General features: G+C 45.3%; 1 protein-coding gene across 5 annotated transcripts in view; it reads left to right on the forward strand.

Moving 5' to 3' along the window:
- zfpm1 (zinc finger protein, FOG family member 1) overlaps nucleotides 1-16,100 on the forward strand; it is a 114,767-nt gene extending 98,667 nt beyond the window's left edge. For 3 of the 5 annotated variants that reach the window (XM_023971348.2, XM_023971351.2, XM_070435175.1), the window contains 5 exons: nucleotides 7,070-7,175; nucleotides 8,214-8,438; nucleotides 9,322-9,552; nucleotides 9,736-9,978; nucleotides 11,097-16,100. In XM_023971348.2, the coding sequence (XP_023827116.1) occupies nucleotides 7,070-7,175; nucleotides 8,214-8,438; nucleotides 9,322-9,552; nucleotides 9,736-9,978; nucleotides 11,097-13,540 (3,249 nt within the window). In that variant the 3' untranslated portion in view covers nucleotides 13,541-16,100. The remainder of the gene's footprint in view (nucleotides 1-7,069; nucleotides 7,176-8,213; nucleotides 8,439-9,321; nucleotides 9,553-9,735; nucleotides 9,979-11,096) is intronic. The other 2 variants (XM_023971350.2, XM_023971349.2) reach the window with 2 other exon arrangements.
- The last annotated feature ends 3,993 nt before the right edge of the window (nucleotides 16,101-20,093 follow it).

A 20,093-nucleotide genomic window follows, 5' to 3' on the forward strand; every position in this document is an offset into this window, starting at 1 on the left:
ATGCAGTGTGCTGTCCAGTCAGTGTGACCTCCTCCCTGTCCCCTCCCACCTCAGACCTGTCCCAGCGGTGGTGTCATGCAGCCGGCGGCGGCCATGGTGGTGGCCGTGGTGTCTCTGGAGCCCTGGGGCTCTGCCTCTCATCACATCACAGCGTGATTTGGCACCACCCGCCTGGCCTCACCTGTCCTTGCAGGCCTTCAGATCCATGGCAAACCTGCCTGCTCTGCTCTGCCTTCTCTGAGTAAATTTGCTTATTATTTGGTCTGGCCAGATAAGCTATCAGTTTAATATGGGGCATACCCTTTAACACATGGAGACAAGCGTTCACTTTGAACACCAACACACAAAGCAACACTAGCGCACTCTCACACAACAAACATAGATTCTAGCTAATATAAGGCTTGTTCTTTTTTTATCCGATATAGATTTCATGCTTGATGTAGTCTTTTTTTTTCATCTCTTGAGAAAGAGGCATAAAACATGTCTGATATGGATGTTTGACTTTTGTACAGTGCGTAATAATGTTTACTGACGATTTACGCCCTGTAGCCCTGACATCTGTACCTATGAAATGTTTAGAAAAACATTATTCAAAAACAAATTCTCTCTGGTCTCTCATCCCAATTAGACTCAAACCAGTTCACCTACCGTGCCTCCAGGGGTGTTGATGATGTGTTACTGATCATGCTGAACAATATCTACGAACATTTAGAAAATAGTCTAGTGAAAATTGTATTCATTGACTTCAGTAGCGCGTTTAACACAATCCAACCCCACCTACTGTTGGATAAGCTGGTGAATTTGGGTGTCAACTCTCTACTGATCAAGTGAATAAATAGTTTCCTTGTGAACCGTACTCAACAAGTGAAGTTTAACTTCGCCATCTCTACATCTAGAATGGTGAATACGAGAGCCCCTCAAGGTTGCGTACTTTCACCGATACTGTACACACTGTACACAAACGATTGTCAAGCCTCGGACTCACAAATTCTTTAAATATGCAGATGACACCGCTGTTGTGGGTTTCCTCCACCCAGACCAAGCCTCTCTTCAAGGTTTTGACAGAGAAGCAGCAAAATTTGTCCAGTGGTGTGCAGATAATTTTCTTGAAATAAATGTTAAAAACAAAAGAGATGGAAATTGATTTCAGAAGGAACAAAACTCCACTACACCCTACAAAGATCAATGGGGAATCAGTCGATAGAGTGATCACATAAAAGTACCTGGGAATCGAAATAGACAATAAATGGAAATTCAATGACTGTGCCTTTGCAAAGATAAAGAAATTGCAACAGAGAATGTTTTTTTTTATGCAAGCTGAACCATTTTAATGTTGAACGCCATATCTTACAAATGTTCTATAAATCTGTCCAGTAGAGTGTGCTGTCCTTTGGAAACATGCGAGTGCAGGACCAAGTCAATCTTCTGCACTTTATCAAGACGGCGGGAAGGAAAATTGGTATAGACCAAGAATCAGCCACCAACTTGTACACAAAACTCATCCTCCTAAAACTTGAAAGCATTTTAGAGGACAGTACTCATCCACTTCACTCAAAATTCAGTCACAGCAGCAGCCAGACAAGGGGAAAGAGATCTCTTCAAAATAAAATTCAAACAGATCGATATGGGGACTCTTTTATTCCAACAGCCATTAGACTGTATAAAAGATAGCCTGTTGATCCCATGAGTGTACAGTATATTGCACTTTCACTTTAAATGTGTAGCTATAGCACTTTGAATGAATTATTTTGTGTACTTTCTGTGTTTTCCTTTTTTAAGCACATGACCAAATTAATTTCCCCCTGATGGGATAATAAAGTTGATCTGAATCTAATCAGGTTGCTTTAGATTCCTGGGAGTTTTTAGTTCAGTGAACATGTCCTCATCTCATGGCAACTGAGGTCAAATGTGTCACCTCCCTCCTGATTGGATCACACACAGATCTGATAATAATACGTTTCTTATGATTGGATCACAAATCGATCAGATTAGGACGTTTTTTTATTCTGACTGAAGGCAAAAGATACATCATGAGACGCATAACAAGCCCCCCGTTATGTAGTGATGATTTGTTGGTAGCAAACAAGTTACAATAACTTCAGAATAACAATGCTTAAACAAGGGAAAGAGTTTAGTTCAACCTCAGTTTGATTGATACTCATCCAAACCAGCTACCGCAAGAGCAACTTAACTTACATATTGCTTTCGTTCCCCTCTCTTCGCCCTCCTGTCTTTCGCGGAAATGAAGCCTAGAGGCAGGATCCTAGAAGGAGTGTAGAGTTCAAAGCGTTATCACGCGTGGAACGTCTTTTCATCATGTTTTAGAAACAAGCGTTCGCACTAATCCCCCAATAATCTCTCCAGGAGAACTCCAGCGATAAGGCACGCCACCCACGGCTTTCAAACACACTTTTGGGGAGTCTCTATCTCCCCCTCACTGCTCTGTCGTTCCATAGGAAGGACGAGTGAAGGTGACCACCCTCTCAGTCTCTCTCTTTCTCTCTCTAACAGTGTTTGTTTACCTCTTGGTAAATCTCTCCAGTTGATCTGAAAGGATCAACAGAGGACCGTCTACAGCACCCTACTGCACTCCACCCCCTCAAATTAGATCTGAATTAAAACGATCGCTCTAGAAGACCCAAAATCTGTAATTTAGCACTTGTCGCCCTGTTGATCGCTCCTGAATGTCTCTGATAATAAAGTGCACTGAACTATCTTGATTCTTGATGGCAGACTTGTTGAGTGCATTTCCATGTATGATTTCATTGGCAACAAGGCCCTAAGGTTGTACTACAGGCCTGAGAGTTCACATAGAGCTCACAGGATGACCAGCGAAACTTGATACTAAACCCATCATCAGACACTTCCTCACCAATCTAAATGTCTGTTCCTATGTCTTCCTGCCTCTGACATACTCTGAGAAGTTGTGCAATAGTGAGAGGTAGGAACCAGGTGACCAAAGAAGTGGACTGAGTAGAGGCAAATGGAGAGGCACAGGGGAGAAAGAGAAATGATAGGAATGAGCATTGGAAAAAGCCAGCAAAAGGAAGAAGGCAGTGCCAGAGTGGAAGAGAGAAGGAATGGAAAGAGGTGGGAATGGAGAGATGGAGGTGATGGGGAGGGGTGCTCATTCTCATCACTCAGTCCCTGTGACTGGGACGGTATCTGCATCTCGCTGTCATCTGCGTTGGCTTCTGCGGGGTGGAGAGTGGAGGAGAGAGGAGAGAGGGAAAACCTTCCTCTATCTCTGAGGCTTATCTCCGGCAGTTCAGGAGCCCGCTTTCCAAGAGTGCCTCATTTTCAAATCTCTTATCTCTCCCGTTTTAAGTATCGCAAGTTTTATATTTTTACATGTCATTTGCATGCAGCTCATCAACCTTTTCTTAGAGGTGTCTGCAGATATGTGTGGCTGTGTGAGCGGTGTGTGTTTTTCTATGTTAGCTTGTTGTGTATGATACATGTTTTTAGTACACTAAGCTCATGTATTAATACACACGTGTATTTGTGTAGAGAAATCTAGTGTGTGTGTGTGGTGTGTGTGTGCGTTCGTACCCATGTGTGTGTTAATTAGTGTGCGTGTGTGTGCGTGTGTGTTGAGAGAGAGTGTGTGTGAGAGGCGGATGAGAGTAGGTTTCTGATGTTAATCTTTCTTCCTTTTCTTCTCTGTATTTTTGGAGGATTCACAGTGACCTCTTTGTTTGGGACAGTGAGTACCCCCTCCATTCCCCCCTTTTGGGAAAGAAAACATTTCCTGTAAGGGAGAGATTGAGAGAGAAGGGCAGACAGAGGGGTAGGAATGAGAAAGAGAGAGGGATGAGAGAGAGCTTGATTAGCCATACAGTACTGTAGAGAGGGAAGGATGGGAAGATTAAGAGGTAAATGGGAGGAGGGGGTGAAAGAGAGCGAGAGGAAGAAAGAGTATGAATGAAGACCAAGCCAACCGCAATGGTCAAAGGGCCTATGATGGAAGTCAGTTGAACAGACCAGGAAAGGAGAGACACTATYCTACCTTCCTGTTCTTTTCTTCTCAGTCTGTCCAGCTGTTTCTGCTTCATACAGTACATTCAAAAACCCTTGGATGACATCATTATCCAGGATGCACATATTGAAATTGAAGATTGACCAATCAATCCATTGGTTTTCTCAGTTTATCATGGGTCCTCAGAGAACAGAATTTTAAAGTTGCTTTAATCACCAGGGAATATTCATCAAATTATGGTAGCAATGATGTATGTATGTATGTAAACCGTAAAAATCTACGTAGTACACACACTGATAGTGGTATGAAGGCTACATTTACTGGAGGATGTGGGAGGCATTTTATTATTTCCTCTGCTTTAATTGAACCGTATATAAAGCTGAATTGATCTGAGTCGGGGTTAGACTTGGGGTTAGTGCATGGAAAGGTTTCTCCCTTCATTTCCACCTCCAGAGGAGAGCGTTTGGGGAGAGAGAAAATTATATTTTCATTTTATACTCAGCAACGACTAGGCTACGGAATGAACGAATAGAGAAATGAAATCAGCCGAGCATCATTTGCATTCAAGTTTTATCGGCATGAGAGGAGGGCGTTTTTGGGAGTGATAAGGAGAGGGCGTCGCAGACTGCGTTGGGGGTGGGGGGTGAGGTGTATGTGCACGTAGGCTTTGTGTGTGTGTGTGTGTTGAAGGTGGATATGGGGAGGCTGGAGGGTGTGTGTGGGGGTGGGGGGGTTAATATCAGACCAAATAATTAGATTCGCTATCGTCTCGGCGGCAGCAGTGCGGGGATCAGGCAGATTAAAGCCCGGCTGGGCTGATTAATATTCATGAGGGACGAGGGTCCGGACGAGGGGGCTTAGACTGCGCCTCAAAGACTCCCTCACTGAGGGGCTTAAAGCGCTCTCAAAGTGCCTGGGTCCTAGGGAGACCGCCAGGGTGAACACAGGCAGTGCTGAGCAACGTTAACTTATCCTCTTAGTCTTTTAGTTCTCCTCCTAATACCCCTCCCTCGCTCTCTCCCTGCTCCTTGGGAAATGTGTTTCAATCAGTGGGGCTGGCCACTATGAATTGTGGGATAGTTTACGGCAGTAGTGGTGGAGTGTTCTGCCTAGCAGGTGGATGTGTTGTGTTCAGAGGTAAGAACTTGCCATTTGATGATGTTTAATTTGATACTGTGATTGTTGAAAATGTCCTCCAGGCCAGAGAAATGTGATACTAGAGGCTTCTCTGCTCCTCTTAACTCAAACATATTTAGCGGCCATAGCCTCTGTTGGCTTTGTTAATTACACATCCTAATCAAACTGTAATCTTGCCGCATGCCTTTTAGTTTTCATTATCTGTGTTGGTTCCAGACAGCATTTAAAGTCCCAGTACAGCCAGGGCCCAAAGCCTGATCAGAGTCAGCTAAATCATCATCTCCACCTCATCTTCGCTCTGGTCGTCTCTGAGAATATCTCAGAGAGAGATAGAGGTAGATAAAGATGCTTGGATAGAGATTATTATTATTATTTTTGTGCATTTGTTCATACTGTCCAAAGACCCTCTTCAATCTGTTGTATGGCTCTATTTTTCTGTCTCATACACTAGAGTTGCGTTCATTTCCTTCAAAGTCGGACCACACTGGCCTTTTCTTCAGTGAATAAATACCAAAGCATCATGATAGATAGATTTGTGATAAATTAGTCTGAAACAAATTAGCAGCACTTATAGCTCAGACGGCTCCAGCATTGGGTTCCAAATTAAAACAAAAGAAGCCGTATCTCTACATCAGCGCAAGTTCCCCATGAAATACAATACGCAGCGTCTTTAGGCTAGAACAGACTGATTCAGAAATAAACTACACTTTCCTCCCTCGCCTCCCAACTTGCCCCATACAGTATACACTCCCATTTCCTTTACACAAAAACGTTCCCCTCATATTCTCTCTAAATGTTCCAGTCAATGTGGTACCATGTTGGAATTTGTGTACCCCTGTAGCAAGCAGATTGACTGACTGACTAACTGGCCGTAGTTCTCCTGAAGCAGTCTGTCAGGGCTGCATGACTGCTTCCACCTAGTGGAGCCAGAGTGTTCTGTATGTCCTCGGGCCTCCATGCAGTGGTAGCGCCTATAGGCCTTGTGCAACTCTACTGGACTTGTGAAGCTCAACCTAATGCTACTGTGTTTTATTACATTTATACATACTCTCATAAATGTATTATTGAACCTCACAAAGACTACATTTTACTGGGACTGCTGTAAGTTATTTGGTTATGAATGCACAATGCTTAACTGTGCCATAACACACAGAAGTACGTATATGCGTGTGGGTAAGTATCTCATGCAGACACACAATGTCTGTGGGAGTGATTGTCAGGTGGAATGCTCTGTGAACTTCAGCTGAACAAAGACAAGATTGTGCAGAGGATGGCACAGGTGTGTGTTTCTCTCTGGTCTGCCCTACTCTGGCTACAGCCTCACTTACACATGTGCAACCACTGACACACATTTTTCAGCACACACACTCATACACACACACACCGCGAGATTATGACCTCCCTCTATTCACAATCCTTTTGTCCCATCATGTATTGAGAGAAGTTCCTGAGAGGGTGTCCGGGTGAATAGGAGCACTACGACCTCATCGGATCTCCTTTCTTACTATTTCTTCTCCTTTCTCGTGGGGTCGCTCTGTTCCTTCCCTCTTTCTCCCTGCTGCTATTTATAGCTCCTTTCTGTGAGTCTTTGTTCAGCCCGTGCCCCTTCCTGTCCCTCTATGCTTCTGATTGCCCGTGTTAAGGGGCTTCCCCTTCCCACTGAAAAAGATAAGTCCCTTTATTGTACACTATGTTCAATGTGCTTTAAAACAGTAAATTCAGAGGACGTTGTCAGGATTAATTAATTGTTAAACCTCACTGTTCAGTACACTAGGTCTTTGCCATCAAATGTAAAGAGGAGTATATTTCTATATATAAAAGGTTTGTCAGAATAGACTTGGCAATGTATGTGAGAATCAGAAGATATGTGATGTTAGATGATAATTGTCATTTGACCCTGTGTTTCCAGAACAAGTATGACAGCCTCTGTTTGTTTGTATGTTTGTATGTCAGCAGATCTCCAGGCTGACTCTGGTGTGTGAAGACAATAACTGCTGGCTCAGTAGAGTCCCACTAACCTCCGATGCCACAACTGCCAACTGTACCATCTACAGTCAAGGTAGTTAACCAACAGACCTGATCCCAGAAATGCCAAACCATCAACACAGCCCACATACATATAATGCACCATTTACACTGTTACATTCTAGTCATTTAGCAGACACTCTTATACGTAGCAACTTACAATCAGAGATCTCTTATCAGAGTGACCCCATAAAGACACCATACAGAGATCTTTTTGACCTACAATAGATTAGTATACATACCATGTGTGTAGTTCTAGTACACACCCCAGGTGTGATGTGTGTAGTTCTAGTACACACCCCAGGTGTGATGTGTGTAGTTCTAGTACAGGCCCCAGGTGTGAAGTGTGTAGTTCTAGTACACGCCCCAGGTGTGATGTGTTGTAGTTCTAGTACAGGCCCCAGGTGTGATGTGTATAGTTCTAGTCCAGGCCCCAGGTGTGATGTGTGTAGTTCTAGTACAGGCCCCAGGTGTGATGTGGTATAGTTCTAGTACAGGCCCCAGGTGTGATGTGTGTAGTTCTAGTACAGGCCCCAGGTGTGATGTGTGTAGTGTTCTAGTACAGGCCCAGGTGTGATGTGTGTAGTTCTAGTACAGGTCCCAGGTGTGATGTGTGTAGTTCTAGTACAGGCCCCAGGTGTGATGTGTATAGTTCTAGTACAGGCCCAGGTGTGATGTGTGTAGTTCTAGTACAGGCCCCAGGTGTCATGTGTATAGTTCTAGTACAGGCCCCAGGTGTGATGTGTGTAGTTCTAGTACAGGCCCCAGGTGTGATGTTGTATAGTTCTGTACAGGCCCCAGGTGTGAAGTGTGTAGTTCAGTACAGGCCCCAGGTGTGATGTGTATAGTTCTAGTACAGGCCCAGGTGTGATGTGTGTAGTTCAGTACAGGCCCCAGGTTTGATGTGTATAGTTCTAGTACAGGCCCCAGGTTGGATGTGTGTAGTTCTAGTACAGGCCCCAGGTGTGATGTGTGTAGTTCTAGTACAGGCCCCAGGTGTGATGTGTATAGTTCTAGTACAGGCCCCAGGTTTGATTTGTGTTGTGTGGCTCTCTCTCTCTCTTTTCTCCAGGTGAGGAGCTGTATTGTAAGGTGACCCAGGACATCTCCACAGGTGACAGTCTGTTGGCCACACTGTCTCTCTCCTCCGTGGAGCAGCTGTCCTCGTCTCAGACCCAGGATGTGGTGGTGAAGGAGGAGCCTACAGGTGTCTACCCAGCTTCTCTCCACTCTGAGATACAGCTCCTCCCCCAGCAGGCTGGGATGGCAGCCATCTTGGCCACAGCAGTTGTCAACAGTGAGTGTCAGCTTGCCAAGGATAATGTGTGTGTGTGTATGTGTGTGCGCACTGCATGTGAATGTGCGTGCATGTATTTGTGTTCTTCGTGCCGTTTAGTCATTAGATGCATAGACAAACCCTACACGTGTACAGTTATACACTTTCCCTGTAAACAACAGATACTGAGGGACTCAATGAAGACCAACAGTTCACCATGCCACATTTCCTCATTCACCCAGTACACCAGAAGGTGGCAGTGTAACTCCTCTGCACTGCCTTGTCTCAGAGGTAGACTGCATGGTAATTGCGTTCCCACTCCTTCATTAAGTCCCTTATTGGCAGTGTAGTGTTGTCGGCAGCAGGAGCAGGCATGGACATTCTGTGATGAGTGCATGATTAATCACCATATCAAGCTAAAGGGTAAAACATGATCATCCGTATCCCCGTTTCCTGCTGTAGGAGCACTCTCCTGAGGACTGTTGGTAATTATGGATGTTATCAAAAATAGCCTGTAACACCAGCCCTGACACCAGATCAGTATGATTACCCCGCACGGGTGGGCGCTCGCTCCCACAACCTCTGTGCTCTCGTTGCCTTGGAGACCCCGGAGCAATATCGAGTGCTTGCTCGTTCCGCCACTGAATCGATCATGTGACTGGTGTGAAACAGGTGTGTGTGGTGATGTGTGTATACACATGGATGAACATCATGTGTACATGAAAGTGTATGTACTGTATGTTACATTTTAACTTGTAAGCAGTGAAACGTTAAACGTGCATTTTTTTAAAGAATGAACATACGCTGCTCTCTTTCTTGCATTGTTTATAATTATGTATGACAGATTTGATAAATGATTGGTTGTTGTAGGGATAGAGTTTACAGTTGTGTTTGATTGGTCCAGAGGACATCTTCCCGTGTAAGGACTGTGGGATCTGGTACCGCAGTGAGAGGAACCTCCAGGCCCACCTCATGTACTACTGTGCCAGCCGGCAGAAGCAGCAGGCCTCCTCCTCCCCCCCACTGGACAAAGCCAAGGAGTCCTACCCCAACGAACGTGTCTGCCCCTTCCCACAATGCAACAAGAGCTGTCCGAGCGCCAGCTCCCTGGAGATCCACATGCGGACACACAGTGGTGAGACCTGTCACAATACATTCCTTTAGCTCTTTCTCATAGCAGACCAAGGATCGAGTGAGAATATGCGTGAATATTCCTCTTTTAATAATGGCTTGTAACAGACCTCTTTCTTCAGCTGTTATTAGGGGAAGACAGTCAATTTTGTTAAAATATTAAAGATATACATGTCCTCACCTGTAGGTGAGCGTCCTTTCGTGTGTCTGATCTGCCTGTCAGCCTTCACCACTAAAGCCAACTGTGAGCGTCACCTGAAGGTGCACACGGACACGCAGAACGGAGTCTGTCACGGCTGTGGCTTCGTCTCCACCACGAGGGACATTCTCTACAGCCACCTGGTCACCAGTCACATGGTGTGTCAGCCCGGCTCATGCAGTGAAGTGTACTCCCCCGGCCCCGGCCTGCCCAAACTGCCTCTGTCCACAGGTAAACACACAGACAGACTGAATCATGTTGTTTACTATCCCAGTGAGAGGATAATAGCCCTGCCTTTACTTCAGAACAGCAACTACATAGAGGACTACATCAAGCTTGTGACTCAACAAGCTTGTTGGATGCGTTTGCAGGTTGTTTTGGTTGTGTTTCAGATTATTTTGTGCCCAATAGAAATGAATGGTAAATAATGTATTGTGCCAGTTTGGAGTCACTTTTATTGTAAATAAGAATATAATACGTTTCTGAACATGTGGGTGCCCACTTTGATTGCAGATAATCAAAAATTAATTGTGAATAATGATGATTGAGAATGTTACAGATGCACAAAGCTCATACCCCCCCAAAATGCTAACCACCCCTGTTATTGGTAACGGTGGGATGTTAGCATGTTTTGGTGTTATGATATTTGTGTATCTGTAACTTTCTCATTCATGATTTTCTGTACTCATGGTAGGATCCACATTAATGTATTCATATATATATATATATATACAGCTGTATTCTTATTATTGTGGTCCTGTATGGCTCATTTGGTAGAGCATGGTGATTGCACCCCCAGGGTTGTGGGTTCGATTCCCGAGGCCACCCATTTGTAAAATGTATGCACACATTACTAAGTCGTTTTGGATAAAAGCGTCTGTTAAATGGCATATATCATTATTATTCTATTACATCCAACACATTTGTAGACTCACAAGCTAGATGTTGTCATTGAATGCTAGGAATATGGTACCAAATACTACACTTTTAACTAAATGTAATACGCTATAAGTGAATTTGTCCAAATACTTACAACACCTTCAGATGGGGGGACTAGACACATAGTGCATTCATTTCTAAAAGTAAAACAGATATGTATGAAAATACCCTCAAATAAAAGGTGACTTTCTGTACAGTCACTTCATAAAACATTTGATCTCAAATTCAAAATGCTGGAATATAGAGCCAAATTAAAAGTTGTAGCTTCACTGTCCAAATAAATACATTTGGGAGTGTATATGAAGATTTGGTCCTATAAGCTATAGTGCATAACCACCAGTGATTTCATGTAATGTTTAATAGTAGGAAACACATTTCTAATAATATTTCTCTGTCACTCTCTGTGGCAGGTCTAAGTCCTGGAGACTCCGGTGTTGTGTTGAAATGTCAGGTATGTGGCCACATCACAGACTCACCTGCCCAGCTCCAGCAGCACGTTCGCACACACCTGGAGGTGAGGGTCCCGGCCGAGAGGAGCCCCACACCCCGCCAGACCACCCCCTCCTCGGCCGAACACCCTGAGCACCATGACAGGGAGCCCCCCGCCTGCGTACCCCACCCTGACTCCTCCAGCCCTGGGGCCAATGGGAGCTCAGCCACCCCGCGAGGCTGCAGCCCACCTGACCAGCTCCCCACAGACATCAGGATCAAAGAGGAGCCGCGTTCGGACTCTGAGAATGAGGGGCAGGAGGAGAAGATGGAGGAGGAGCGGGTGGAGAAGAGCCGTGGACACACAGGTACAGACTCCTCTCAGACCTCCACCTCCCCTAGGAGTCCCTCTGCTGTGGCGGTGAAGGCAGAGCCAACCAGCCCCACTCCTGGCTCCAGCCCTGCCCACCTGGGAGGGGCTGTCTCAGTGCTCCCTGGAGAAGACGTGTTCCTACCCCAGTACATGTTCAGCCCGGAACCAGCCATCCTACCCCAGGCCTCAGAGATACTGGCTAAGATGTCTGAGATGGTCCACAGCCGGCTGAAGCAGGGCCAGGTTCCCCCTGGGGCAGCGCCAGCCTTCTACCCTGCTGGCACTACAACCACTGTCCAGAAGGGGGCCACCTGCTTCGAATGTGACATCAACTTCAATAACATCAACAACTTCTATGTTCACAAGAGGCTGTACTGCTCCAGCAGGCACCAGCAGGGAGACGTGGCTGGCCCAGTGAAGGAGGGGGCGTCGGGGGTCACAGTCCCCTCAGTTGGACACGGTTCATCCCCTCAGGCTGGATCAGGTAGTCGGGCTGCCTCAGCCTCCCCCAGTGACTCAGATCCTGTTCCAGGCAGCACCGCCACGCAGGGCAAGCTGGTGGAGGTGAAGAGTGAGAACCCTGGGGTGAAGGAGGCTGTGTCCTCCTCTTCCTCTGAGGGGGAGGGTGGTGGAGGAGGAGGCCGGGCCAGCGAGTGCAGCCAGAGTCCCAGCGGCTCAGCAGAGGACCAGGAGGACGACCCCACCAGAACCTTCTGTCAGGCCTGCAACATCCACTTTAGCCGCCATGAGAACTATACAGTCCACAAACGCTTCTACTGCGCCTCGCGCCACGATCCGTCCAACCAGCGGTCAACCGCCGGCAAAGCTACCTTCCTGCCTCAGCCCATCCGAACACGCAAGAGGAAGAAGATGTATGAGATCCACATGGCTCGGACTGAGGCCCTGGCCAACACTGCTGCTGCCTCTCTCTCTGCCCCTGGCCTGAGCCTGGCTGTGAAGCAGGAGGCTGCTGTCTCAGTGGAGAGGGTCCTGGAGTCCCCGGTCCCAGCCCTAGCTCTGGGCCTGCGTCCAGCCACCTCCCGTAGCACCAGCCCTGACAGAGACGGCCCCATTGACCTGAGCAAGAGGCCCCGTCTAAGGGAGGCCCCGCGGGGCAGCAGCATCCCTTCTCTGCCCCTCACTGACTACCACAAGTGTACCGCCTGCAGCATTAGCTTCAACAGCATTGAGAACTACCTGGCCCACAAGGCCTACTACTGCCCAGCCACCACCCTGCAGCCCCACACTCTGGAGACGCTCCACAGGCTGAAGAGACCAGCATCCATCTCCCCCAAGAGCAGGGCCCTGGAGCGATCAGACATCCACCCTGAGGCCAAAGGGCTGCTCACGGAGATGGCTCCTCGGGGGGCCTCGCTCAGCCCTCACCCCTCTGGCTCTGAGGCTACGTCACCTCACAGTGGCCCTGCAGCCAAAGGCCCAGGCTCTCCCTCTGTGGTCTGCCCCTACTGCCCTCCCAATAGGGCGGTGACCTGTGACCTGGTGGAGCACTTCAGATCCATGCATGGCCTGGTCCTGAGCCTGGAGGGCCAGCCAGCCGTCATCAGCCCCAGCCTGAGCCCTAGGGATGGGACCCCTGCCACCCCACCCAAGCTGGTCCTCCGAGCCTGCAGGGACAGCATCAATGGCCGGATCAGAAGGGACACTGTCTCCCCATCCTCTCCCCTGGTGAACGGTAGCCCCCTGGGCCACCATGCCGGGGGTGGCAGCTCCCCCAAGGCAGCCCCTCCAGCTGTGTCTCCCACCAGGTCCCTCCCCCTGACTGTGTCCCCTGTGCCTGAGGTGCTGAGAGAGGTGGGGGTTCTGAATCACCAGGTTGCTGTCACTCTGCTCCCAGACAAGGCATCTCTCACACTGGGTCTCCCACTCCCTGTTCCGGCCCCTCCCACACCCAAGACCATCCTGATCCCCCCTGTGCAGAACGGTAACACCCGCTTCTGCCGGCTGTGCAATATCAAGTTCAGCAGCCTGTCCACGTTCATAGCCCACAAAAAGTACTACTGTTCCTCCCACAGCGCTGAGCACGTCAAGTGAACGGAGCCCCAGTCTGTGTCCCCTCCAAGGCCCAAACCCAGCTATCCACTCTTGTCAGTGCCACCAAGGCATGGCACCATCTCTGGGCTGTCTGTGTTTGAAAGTGTGACTGTTACTCGCCAGGCACTGGGTCGCTTCTCGCTCCCGGTATTGTTACTATGTTAACATATTTCTCCTTATGGGTCAAAGTTTGTATTACACTAAGAGCTGAGATGCGCTACCTGCACACACAGTTGTGCCCACGTATCCCTTCCCACCCACCTCAATAACTGAAACCCAGCCCTCTTTCTCACCTCCAGGGTCCACAGAATGTTGAAAATGTGACTTTAGAGTCAACATTTAGTCTCCTGAGCAAGTTTAATTGAATTGTTTGTATTACAGTCATCTTTATTTGAATATGATTGTTTGGAGCATTTCTTGCTCATGATGAAACTCGCTTTTCCTGAGCTGTTGATGCTCTAGATCTGTCAGTGAGTGGGGACAACTGTTGTCCCCCAAGGCCCTCTAGTGGAGCCGACTATCTCCACTGTTTTATTTCTACTTACCTGTGCATAGTGTATGATGTTTTAAAATAATTCTTTATGCTTTTGTTTGAACACTGGCTGTTTTGCTAACTAGAAAGCTAAAGCATTTTAGCTGAATTACAGAAATGAGTATCACATGGTTAGCCTACAAATTACAGAGGAAATATTTGCAAATGGATAGATTTGTTTTTCCTAAAACACAATTACATTCTCTTAATAGAAGGAAAACATGTGAACTATTTATCTTTTAGTCCTCACTGATTTAATGTCAACAGAAATCTACCTAGCGTCTGATAATAGTTGTATTTTTTATTTGTATATTTTTCATACTGTTCGAAGGAACTGTTTCAATCTTGGCGTGTAAAGGTGTTTTTGTAAGTGTAGATATGTAATATCTTTCACAGTAATCACTGGGATGACACTGAACCTTATTTTCCTTATTGTCAGCATTTTTTTCTTCTGCTCTTTATTCATCGGGAAAGGTTAGAACATTTCTGTTTTCCTACAGTATTTGGTCATTAGGTACAGCCTATTTTGCAAGATAAATGATTTGAAGTAAGTTCTAAACTGGTATTATTATTGGGTAGAAGGAAGGTGATTGGACCTGAGTACCAGGATGAAGACACAGCACTTCCTCTATGCCCCCTCCCCCTCCCCCATCAGACCCTTAACCCACCAACCACCTACTGTATCATTATATCCCTACTCTGCAGCTGCTGCTTTACCACCATCTGACTTATGTGATGCTTGAATTAGACATGGGATCCGTTTAAATCTATGTGGATTTATTGACACCTCTTAGAGCAGTGGTATTCAAAGTCGGGGGAATTGCAGTGCAGTTGGCATTTTTTKKGGGGGGGGGACAAAAAATTAAGAGTATTGTATGGGACAATATACAAATATTTTTGAGAACGACAATTAGAAAAATAAAACTGTATTGATTAAATGTATTTTATTGGTTTCTTTTCATTTTGATAAGAGATGAAAATGCAATGAATTGAAGGTTGTTTGTTGATGTAAAAATACAAATTTCCAGATTTTAAGGCTGTGTCATTAGATTTGGGGTGGGGTCGCAAGAATTCTGGCAGAAAGATTTGGGACCTTGTTGAAAAAGTCTGAATATCACTGTCTTGGAGTGTGTGCTCATTCTGTTTTGTTTTTCCAGTAATGAAGTAAAAAAAGTTTAAAAACGGGAGGTGTAAGAGAGGGACAGCAGACGCAGGGACAGCAGACGTATTTCACAGATTGTTGAGAGACTCACACAGTAGATGGCTCCTAAAACTGTCATGTGTAAAACACAAACACACATGCATCCTTGGTTTACAAAGTGGTGTTGAATAGACCTGCGAAAGGCAATCTTTCCTCTGTCAGAACTTGCTATACTGGCACAGCCTTACTGTAGGACTGAGTTAGTTTGTTCTGTGCTCCACTATCCTCACCTCTAATGATGATTTGAATGGATCTGTATGTTACTTGTGATGTCCCCTTTCCTTCCCTGTGTTACACAGGCAGATGTTTCTCTGCTCTAAAAACTGGAAAACAAAATGGCGGTGAAAATGAAAGTTGAGTATTTTTGCTCTGTCGTGGTTTTGAACAGTGCTGTATCAGTCATATCTTACCCAAGAGTGTTTACAATTGCATTGCTTCCTCTTTTCTCAAAGAGATGAGCATTTTCAACAAGTCACAAATCGAGGAAATCAGTGCTGAAAACCATTTTGAATTTCCCATTTATATTGCACTGTGTTGTTCAAATGTGCTGAATGTTTTCGTTTTAAAGGCTTTTTTGTAAGGTATTTATGTTTTTACAGCACTTTTCCTCGTCTAAACTAATCCCTTGAAGGACTTGCTGATCAATTTCAACCTTTTCACATGAACTAAAATTAATTAAAACATTTTGTGAATGATTACAAATGTCAATAATGGAAAAGTAATAATGAATGTCAGACTTTTCTTCATTATTTTGTCAGTTCCACTACACACTTGTCCAAACTATGCATGGGAAATAAACGTCCTGAGAGACATTAAACAGTTTCAAACTTCTATCTTCTTTCACATTGACCTGGTCCACCCACAATTTACCTCTTCTCCTTTTATCTCTCTTGGCTTTTATAATGCTTGCCACAATAGATTTCAGGTCACACAAATCATTTCTCTTTTTATATAAATTCTTGTGTGCATTTCTGTGAATATGTGAGCTTCAGGACTCGATGAATCATCTCCACAGTGCTCCGACATGCTTTTTCTCACGGAATGATTTAATTATATTTCCTGTTAAAGAAATGTATTATCCCCAAAGTCTCAAGGCTATGTCTATTTAGTACTAACGATGCATTCAGGCTCTACTATTCCTCTTTTATAACCAACAGAATGTAGGTTGTGGACATACTGAATTCTTTCATTGAATTTGTCTCTCTTTACTTACCCATTTCCCACAGTGAGTTTGAAATGTGTTGAAATTGAACATTTTCACCACGACAAATGTTTACTCTAAATTATGGGAAAAGAACATTAACATACAGAGCAGCATCCATATAATTTTTCAGAAAGCTTGTCGATTCCTGGGGTCAGTATCGACTGCAGTCAGTATTGATGGCCAATCAGCAAAAAGCTCCTATAAGCAACAAGATGGGCTATTTGCTAAACATTGTCACATCAGATGGATAGATTGTGCAAGTCAATTGATAGCAGCATGAATCACCAGTGTTATTTGGTGAGCGGCACTCTTGTGTGAATCTAATTCTGCCTTATTGACCTTTTAAAGCCAAATGCCACACTCAGAGCCTGTATTATGTTATTTTATCTGGGTAAAAACTCTTGTTTGACAGTTCCCAATACCATGGAATGGAGCAATGACCACTTATCACAGTACACACACTCTTTAGAGTGATTGCTTCATATTGTTGACTGATTCTAAGCAATCAGACCAAGTCGTTCTGTATCTCTGAATTGGTCTATAATCAAGCTCTTAGACTGAATGTTTACACCTGTGCTCACTGCTTTGAAAGTTTTTATTAACACACTATCATGACTATTCAACCTGGTCTCCAGAGCATTAAGTATTATTCTGTACGTAAATCCGAGGAAACTCAATTTAGTATGATATGCTACATTTCATATGGTACGTATTAATTTGTGGATGTCGATCACCCTTTTCGTATTATATGTTACTTATTACAATTTGTTTGATATGAAAGGTTGCAAGATCAAATCCCCGAGCTAACATGGTAAAAATCTGTCGTTCTGCCCCTGAACAAGGCAGTAAACCCAGTGTTCCTAGGCCGTCATTGAAAATAAGAATTTGTTCTTAACTGACTTGCCTGGTTAAATAAAGATAAAAAACAATATACACTGCTCAAAAAAATAAAGGGAACACTTAAACAACACAATGTAACTCCAAGTCAATCACACTTCTGTGAAATCAAACTGTCCACTTAGGAAGCAACACCGATTGACAATAAATTTCACATGCTGTTGTGCAAATGGAATAGACAAAAGTTGGAAATTATAGGCAATTAGCAAGATACCCCCAATAAAGGAGTGGTTCTGCAGGTGGTGACACAAGACCACTTCTCAGTTCCTATGCTTCCTGGCTGATGTTTTGGTCACTTTTGAATGCTGCGGGTGCTTTCACTCTAGTGGTAGCATGAGACGGAGTCTACAACCCACACAAGTGGCTCAGGTAGTGCAGCTCATCCAGGATGGCACATCAATGCGAGCTGTGGCAAGAAGGTTTGCTGTGTCTGTCAGCGTAGTGTCCAGAGCATGGAGCGCTACCAGGAGACAGGCCAGTACATCAGGAGACGTGGAGGAGGCCGTAGGAGGCACAAAACCCAGCAGCAGACCGCTACCTCCGCCTATGTGCAAGGAGGAGCAGGTGGAGCACTGCCAGAGCCCTGCAAAATGACCTCCAGCAGGCCACAAATGTGCATGTGTCTGCTCAAACGGTCAGAAACAGACTCCATGAGGGTGGTATGAGGGCCCGACGTCCACAGGTGGGTTGTGCTTACAGCCCAACACCGTGCAGGACGTTTGGCATTTGCCAGAGAACACCAAGATTTGCGAATCGCCACTGGCGCCATGTGCTCTTCACAGATGAAAGCAGGTTCACACTGAGCACATGTGACAGATGTGACAGAGTCTGGAGATGCCGTGAAGGACGTTCTGCTGCCTGCAACATCCTCCAGCATGACCGGTTTGGCGGTGGTCAGTCATGGTGTGGGGTGGCATTTCTTTGGGGGCCGCACAGCCCTCCATGTGCTCACAGAGGTAGCCTGACTGCCATTAGGTACCGAGAATGAGATCCTCAGACCCCTTGTGAGACCATATGCTGGTGCGGTTGGCCCTGGGTTCCTCCTAATGCAAGACAATGCTAGACCTCATGTGGCTGGAGGTGTGTCAGCAGTTCCTGCAAGAGGAAGGCATTGATGCTATGGACTGGCCCGCCCGTTCCCCAGACCTGAATCCAATTGAGCACATCTGGGACATCATGTCTCGCTCCATCCACCGACGCCACGTTGCACCACAGACTGTCCAGGAGTTGGCGGATGCTTTAGTCCAGGTCTGGAGGAGATCCCTCAGGAGACCAGGCACGTGGAGGCCACACACACTACTGAGCCTCATTTTGACTTGTTTTAAAGACATTACATCAAAGTTGGATCAGCCTGTAGTGTGGTTTTCCACTTTAATTTTGAGTGTGACTCCAAATCCAGACCTCCATGGGTTGATACATTTGATTTCCATTGATCATTTTTGTGTGATTTTGTTGTCAGCACATTCAGCACATTCAACTACATTCATTCAGATCTAGGATGTGTTATTTTAGTGTTCCCTTCATTTTTTTGAGCAGTGTATATATATATATATGTTACGAATTTTCAAAACATACAATATATTCAGAATTTGCAAAAATGTACAATATATTACGAATTTGATATGTTACAAATTCTAGCTAGGTGGTTAACATTAGCTAGGCTATGGGTTAGGGTTAAGATTAGGGTTAMGTTTAGGACTTAGGTTAAAGCAGCATTTCCCAAACTCTCCTCGGGACCCCAAGTGCTGCACGTTTTGGTTTTTGCCCTAACACTACACAGCTGATTCAAATTTTCAAAGTGTGATGATTAGTTGACTATTTGAATAAGTTTTGTAGTGCTAGGGCAAAAACCAAAACGCCCACCCTGAACAACCACCCTACTTTCGTTCTGTCTTATGTAACCATACAAAACGTAACATATCATACTAATTTGAGCATCCCAGATTTACATTGACTATGTTACGTCTAGTCTGAGACCAGGCTGGACTATTGCCATGGTAATTTCTGTATTTGGACTACTTGTTCTATTTTTGTTTGCATGGTTATGATATAGATGACAGTATTCATTATGATACACATTCTTTTGTGCGTGCATGCACATGTGTTTCTGTGGATACCTGTCTATGACTCTGTGGGTGCATGTTAGTGTGTTTGTGGAACGTGGTTTTGTGTGTGTGTCAGTGGCGATCGGTGCCATTTAAGATTAGGGAGGATGTTCTTTTTTTATGTGCAAGACCTTATTTCTATTACAGCATATTGGGATTGCTTTTATTCATATTCCAGTCAGCCAGCTCAATGTAACACCGAGAGGTTTAGTCTACTATATGATACTCAAATTTTCCCTATACTCATCATGAGGTTGCTACAACCTAGCCTACAAATGAACGTTTATAACGTAGGTGCACAKGTCGAGAGACAAATTGGAGTAATCAAGGTGACAGACTGACACATTTAATACCGCCTTGCACACTCTTGTCTGCATCTACAGTAGCTGATCTGGGGCACAATCATTAGTCCCGAGTCCCAACTGGTGCAAAATATTCCGTTTTGCAACTAAAACAAATGCAGGTAGGTCCATCCCCATTTAGTTCTGATTGCTTCTGTTTAAGAAACGTTTTGCAACAATTGGCGGAATGAAAACTTCCTGATCACCTGCACACAGAGTTTACTTTCATAGCAGCCGCATACAGCATTGTCACTTTGCTCGTTGTATAATTCC

This window comes from Salvelinus sp. IW2-2015, linkage group LG26 (genome assembly GCF_002910315.2).
Source record: "Salvelinus sp. IW2-2015 linkage group LG26, ASM291031v2, whole genome shotgun sequence".
Lineage (NCBI taxonomy): Eukaryota > Metazoa > Chordata > Actinopteri > Salmoniformes > Salmonidae > Salvelinus > Salvelinus sp. IW2-2015.